The sequence below is a fragment of the Phodopus roborovskii genome, unplaced genomic scaffold (genome assembly GCF_943737965.1).
Source record: "Phodopus roborovskii unplaced genomic scaffold, PHOROB, whole genome shotgun sequence".
Lineage (NCBI taxonomy): Eukaryota > Metazoa > Chordata > Mammalia > Rodentia > Cricetidae > Phodopus > Phodopus roborovskii.
In genome coordinates this window covers 32,635,996-32,642,635 of record NW_026126482.1, presented here as the reverse complement: position 1 = coordinate 32,642,635, position 6,640 = coordinate 32,635,996, and the positions used below count along the sequence as shown (strand labels likewise).

General features: G+C 34.5%; 1 protein-coding gene across 1 annotated transcript; it reads left to right on the top strand.

Annotated features, from left to right (window-relative positions):
* The first annotated feature begins 255 nt into the window (after nt 1–255).
* On the top strand, nt 256–6,316 carry LOC127229087 (prolactin-3C1). The gene is made up of 5 exons (XM_051194096.1): nt 256–353; nt 1,692–1,846; nt 3,275–3,358; nt 4,698–4,877; nt 6,007–6,316. Exons 1-5 carry the CDS (start codon nt 323–325, stop codon nt 6,193–6,195), a joined length of 639 nt encoding a protein of 212 aa, XP_051050053.1. The 5' UTR covers nt 256–322; the 3' UTR covers nt 6,196–6,316.
* The last annotated feature ends 324 nt before the right edge of the window (nt 6,317–6,640 follow it).

Sequence of the window (6,640 nt, the reverse complement as noted above, 5' to 3'; positions counted from 1 at the left end):
CAGAAATGACTATGAGTCATTATGGAACAGAGAAGTCTTTGATTTGCAAAATTACTTGAACCCTAGAGATAGCATGACAAAAAACAAAAGAAACCACACTGAAGTAAGATTGGTACAAGTAGAGTTAATACTCCCTGAAGGAAGAGACTCATTGTGCTATACACATTGCTTCTTGTGCTCCCCTACAACCCCCCCACCAAGCTCTGCTTGGCTTTGGGTATGTGAGTATATATAGGAGGTGGAAAACTGGCTTAAGGCAGCACTCAGGTGAGACAGCTTTCCTGAGCTAGAGGTCACACCATTGTGGTGGAAATTCTCACAGATGCAGTTGACATTGACTCAACCATGCTCCCGTAAGTGACATTCATCTGTGTTTCTTTAAGAGAGCTTTATGTGAGTAAGATGGGTTTGTATATTATCTTTTCAATATTTATATCATTGCTATAGTCTGCAGAGAACTGATATTTGTCCAATGTATCACCTAATTCAAGCCAAGGGAGCTGAGACTTTTATACAACAGCAGTGATCAGTGGATCTTGAAATAAGTGGTTCTTGAAATAAGGGAATTATCGATTTTTGTTAATACATGGCAATGTCCGAAGTTGTTTTCCAATGTCTTATGTTTTTACTATCAAGTAAATGGAGACAATGTTACAGGAATCTAACTGAACCATCTTCTAATGCACAGGTCATCTTCCAGAAAAATAAAGAGGCTGATAAAAAATGAAAAGATTGCTGAAATTTAGGACTTTGAATTTATTGAAAACATTTTTGTTTTTTATTTATTTATTTTTTGACACAGGGTTTCTCTGTATTGCTTTGGGGCCTGTCCTAGAACTAGCTCTTGTAGACCAGGCTGGCCTTGAGCTCACAGAGATTCTGTGCCTCCTGAATGCTGGGACTAAAGGCATGTACCAACATTGGTCTTATTTCCCCAATACAGAATAAGGAACCTAATGGTGCTTGCATAGGGTTGAGCATGCCTAGGTCTCAACCTGCCTATGGCTTGGTGCTGCTTTGTGACATGCAAAGAACTGGAGGGTTAATCTTCTGGGAGAAAAAGCCATTACCTTATCTGAATAGATTTCCCCTCCTACATAGAAAAAGAAGGGGGGGGGGAAATGGAAACTATAATTATTTGGGTTACCAGGGTTTGGACCTGTATCTGCTCACTTTACTCAGCCATAATAATGTTCAGTTACAAAATCTAACATAAGCAATGACAGCAAGTTTGGTTCTTTACCATTTCATTGTATGCCAAATAAAATGGCAAAAGAAAAATTAAAAGCATGTGCATGCTAATCACCTTAAGTCTTGGGTAATATTTAAAAGAATAATCAATTATCCAAAGACAAAATTTATTAAACAAATTGGAAAATCAGCTTACATCTTCAGGATATTAAAATATGCAAAGTGATGAATTAAGGACTCTGATTTCAGATTCATCACTGTTCCAAATGTTTTCAGGTTTGGGAACCTGAACAGTGAAAGGTGAAGGATCACCTACCTCCCAAGGTGTGAACTGTAAAAACGTATCTCCCTATATTCTCCCAGTGGAAATAGCATGTGCCCAACTTCAGTTGTACAGAAGTGAGTTGGCACAGGTCCTTAGAAGCGATAGGATAGTGCTTACCACACAGGATAGCTCTTGGAAACTCTAGTCATCTCACAATCTTTTCTCTGTAAAGCAGGGAAAGCCCTGTTGCTGCTGGTGTCAAGCCTGCTTCTTTGGGAACATGTGATCTCCACATCAGATGACCAGAGGTCCAATGAAGAGCTGAGTTACAAATTGCTTTCCATTTCTCATCGCACCCGTATAGTTGCCCGAAAAATGTATAAAATTTTAGTAAGTACCTCACTTATTTCAGATTCTTCTCTAAAGCGATTGTGAGAAAACTCTTCTTTTAAACCATAAAGCATCATGAATCAAATTTCAACTGATATGTAATAGAAAACACTAACCATTAAAATGGAGATGAGGGAATATAGAAAGTTTTGTGAAATTACAAAGATTTGTAAAGAAGGCAATGATTTTATTCAAAGTTTCCTTTAAGAAACCTTAAAAATAAGCATTTTTTAATCAAATTTCTACTTTGAATATTAAGCCCAGAAAAGTTTATCAGATAGGAGCTGTGGTTTCCTGGTCATTTTTGAAGAATACCTCTGTGGACATTTTTCATAAAGGGTTCTATAGATATTCAAGGCAGGGCACTGCAGGGCAGTGAATTATTTGGAAAATATAAAACTAAAGTGATCTGTAACCCTGTAATGTGGAAAACAAATAGTAGGTGTTCATTATGTAAGATTTCTGGTGGTGAATGGCTGATTAATATAGGAGTATTGGTATAGAAAGGAGTATTTCCTTTCTTCCTTGTGGAGATAAACATTTTAGGTTTGCTTAGGTGAGTAACTACAGTGAAAACAATGGAGACAGTACAGAATTAGGAATATGAAGCATATGTCTGTAGGGTTGTAGTGAATATAGCTTCTCATTGTCATTTTCACTCATGTATGTTTTTTTCATTCTTTCTTCACTCATAATCTTTCAAATACAGTGTTCCTAAGAATCCACTGATTTTATAAATTTGATGATTGTTACTATTAATTACTTATATTTGAAGTAATAAATGCCTCAATTCAACATCATCTTCAGTTGCTTGGTATAGTCACATTAAATGCTATTTTGTGAATTCTACCATCATTCATTGCTTAAACACTTCTTAAAATATATCCAGATTTTTTTATGTTGAAATTTGATAACATTAATTCAACTGAATCATAAATTTAGCACAAAGTGTGTATGATCCATCTATAATTCCATTTTACTTGAGGAAATGGTATAAATTTGCAGTTACCTACATAAGAGTAGTATATCTACTTGAGTCAATAGGAAAAAATTATTCATAAATATCAATACAATGGGACTATTTGATGGTACCCAACTCAAATCCTCCAGAGTTCTGATATAAAAAAAAAAAAACTAAATATTTTTGGATTAGAGTAGTTCTTATTTCTTTCAAAACAAAAATTTTCAGGAATGGCAAAACACATTATAGTGAACAAGAGTTGAGTTTATGAGGCCAGGACATTCAATTGCATATTAAATAGAAAGAAAAGGGAGATATGCTACATTTGTTTCAGTCCTTTATTTCAATGTTTATGTAGTCCTTATGTGATAAAATTGAACATCTATAAAATACATCAATAATCTTGTCATTGATGTGTTTATTCTATTCTGAAAGTATAAAGACTTGAATTGTTTCATTTTCCCCAGGATGCAAAGTTATCCAAAGGAAGATGGTTTAAGAAGAGTGGAAATAACACCTGCCACACTGCTTCCTACCCCACGCCAAAAAAAGTAGGTTTTCCTCCATGTTATTTACCAAAGCAACTTTAGCAACTCTGGCTATATGTGCTAAGTGTGATTAGTGGGGCTAAATCAGTCACAATAATCTCAGATCCAATAGAATGAAGAAAAAAGGATCCGGCAGAAAAACATTCTGCCACACAGTAGGTAACGCATACACTAAGTCAAATGCCAGCTTATATTGCAACAGATGCCTAATTTTCTCATGTAGAATATTATTTTGCCAGCACTTTGCTAGTGGGATTAATTTCTTTTAATCTGAATTAGATATTAATTGTTAAATATACATCCATGCATATGTGGAAGAAACCAAATACAATGGTGTTTATCATATAATTCTAAAGTCTCCTTCTCCATCAGCAGGCAACTTAAATTGCCAGTGTGCCATATATTTTTAAGGTTTGAAATTCCCTTGGTCTTATTTCTGTTTCATTATTTTTTGTAGTGCTCCCTGAGTGATTTACTTTTTCCTGTATCTTAATTGAAAATCAGCTGAACAAGAGGGTTCTCTGCATAATGTATTTGTATCTCAGGATAACCTTTATTTTGCTGGGGTTTTTATTTTCAGTAGCTCTAATATGTGATTGTTGTATCTCTCCCTTTAGACTCCCAGTCATAGTCAATCTTTTGTGATATAAATTAAAGCTTTTTCATGCATACCTCTCATATATATTATGAATTCTATATGATGTTATTATTAACACCAATAACCCATAAAACTGTACTTATTAAAGTGTAAATATAATAATAGAAATTAAAGAAAAAAGACATGGGGAAGAGAAGTTTTGCACAGATCTACTTTCAATACACTTCCAAAAGCAGTATGTTGGTGCTGACACATGTATTAAACACAAGCATTTCTCTAACATGATACACTATTAGAAAAATAATGAACTAAGATTCAGAAAGTTTATAATTGAATTTGTAACTCTTACATGTCATTAGAAAAAATAAGGTGAGACAGTGGTTGTGCATGCCTTTAATCCTAGGACTAGGGAGGCAGAGGCCAGCCTGTCTACAAAGCAAATCCCAGAAAAGGTTCCAAAACTATACAGAGAAACTCTGTCTCAAAAACAAACAAACAAACAAACACCCAAAACAGAAAACCAAATGACAGCAACAAAATGTAAGACCTAATTAGTATTATGCTAGCAAATATGTTTCAATGACTTAAATTTTGCATTTCTACAATGTATATCATGTTCCAAGAAACATTTTATGTATTTATTACTTATAAATCAGTATTACAAGTTTTTGTCTTTATGTAAGTACACAGTGTATCTACCATGCTGTTTTGCCTACTCAATTCAATGTTCAATCTGATTGTTAGACTGAAGACATTCTGAAACTGATCATCAATGTTTCAAGTGCCTGGAAGTACCCACTGAAGCTACTAACACCTGCAACATTGACTCACTTAGAGTCCTATGATGGTATGCTGGCAAGAGCCATAGAGGTTAAATATGGAAATGATGAAATTCTGGCAGCAGCCAAAATTTTACTCAGCAGGGTAAGCCATCTCTTCACTTTTTTTTGATCATGCTATGTGTGAAAGAGAAATTAATTTTTGAAAACTTCATCTCCAAGAGTATCCAATATGTTTACAACCTTTCCAGTAAGGGAATCACATACAAAAACAACTTCATAAAGTTCTTTACTGAGAATCCAACACATAAGTGATCTAAGAAGAAAATAGCTGCTCTTCATAGTAATTTGGGCAGAATCTTTGCTGGATGGAAGGGGTACACCTGCCTAACCCAGAATAGCTTAAGACAGTCATGCTGTGCCTCCTGCACCTTAACTCATTAAAGGGAATGCTCATCATGTCTAAGATTAGGAAAAATATATAATATAGAGAATGCATTTAGTTGCATGGCGAAGAAATAAGGACATTATACCAGAACCCATAGCAGTATGGAGAGCAGAACATGGAAATTACTGTAGACATGTAAAACTCTCCTAAATGAAAGGACTGACACCATTCTCCCCAATGTACTTTGGTTTAATGCATATCTACAGCCACATAGCCACTTTCCAGTTCTCCCTTTGTCTAATATGCATGCATATTCCTCATTTGGGATCAATGGCACTTCCAAAATAGTGAACACCTACTTCTCTTCTAGTTTTGTGTGCTAATGCCTTCATGATACCTTTGCTTAGAAACCTAATAAGACACAATTGTGATTAATTCTCTACGCTTACCTATTCTTGCCAACTTCATTCAAAACATAGAAGCACTGTGCATCAGGACTGTGGATATTGCTCATGTCTGTGAATGCCTTCTTTGCATGTGTGAGGACCTAAGTTTGATTATAAAATCCTTATCAATAAAAGATGATGTGTGAATTTTCCTTGTAGTTCCAGCACTGGGGAGACAGAGACAAGCAGATTCCTGGTGTGTTCTAGATAAAATTAAGAGAACCTATTAAAAAGGAACAAAATATCAAAAACAAACAGTAGTAGAATCCATCCAAAGAACTTTATCCAAGGTTGACCTTTGATTTCTACTTGCATGTATATATGTATATATGCAAATCCACATACATTTATATATGATTCCCCATACACATGCATACTTGCAAAAGGAATGAGGACCAACTATGCCTACAAGTTCATAATACCTGTCGTTTTATGTTTAGATTCAGCCTGGATTTAAAGAATATATCTATCCTAAATGGCCAGAACTAAAAAAACTAAGGTCTTCCAATGAAGAAACTCACCTGTTTGCATTTTATAAACTCTTCTATTGCCTAAGAAATGATACACAAAAAATTGACCGCTATCTGAAGATCCTGGTGTGTCGAATTATCAAAACCTACAAGTGCTAAGTATAGATACATGATATCTGCTGCTGAGATGGCCCTTGATGAATGAAGCAGACCTTCAGTGCTATGAAAATCCTAATCTACTACATTTTTTTAAATAAAATAAAATATGATTCATTAAAAATGCGAATTTGGAGGAAGTATTTACTAATATCTTGTGTTCACTAAATATAAATTAGAAACATCATTGCAATATTTCTGTACAAATTTCACAAATTATCGAGTTTTTGAATGAAAGCAAGATAACTGAAAATTTACTCTAAAGTTACAGGAAACAAAGATGAGCAAGAAATATCAAGATACTGCTATTAATCAGTACAAATAAAATGGAAGCGTGCAGGTATGTCTTGCAATCAAACAATTCTGTATGAGAAAAGTTTCAAGATTCAAGGACAGATGGTGTAAATGCTATAGTTTTGTACTATCCCCAGATACCATAATATTTTAA

Coding starts and splice junctions, on each gene's coding strand:
- LOC127229087 (XM_051194096.1), top strand. CDS start 323: ATGCAGTTGACATTGACTCAACCATGCTCCC. Junction 354..1,691: donor ATTGACTCAACCATGCTCCC/GTAAGTGACATT, acceptor TCTGTAAAGCAG/GGAAAGCCCTGTTGCTGCTG. Junction 1,847..3,274: donor GAAAAATGTATAAAATTTTA/GTAAGTACCTCA, acceptor CATTTTCCCCAG/GATGCAAAGTTATCCAAAGG.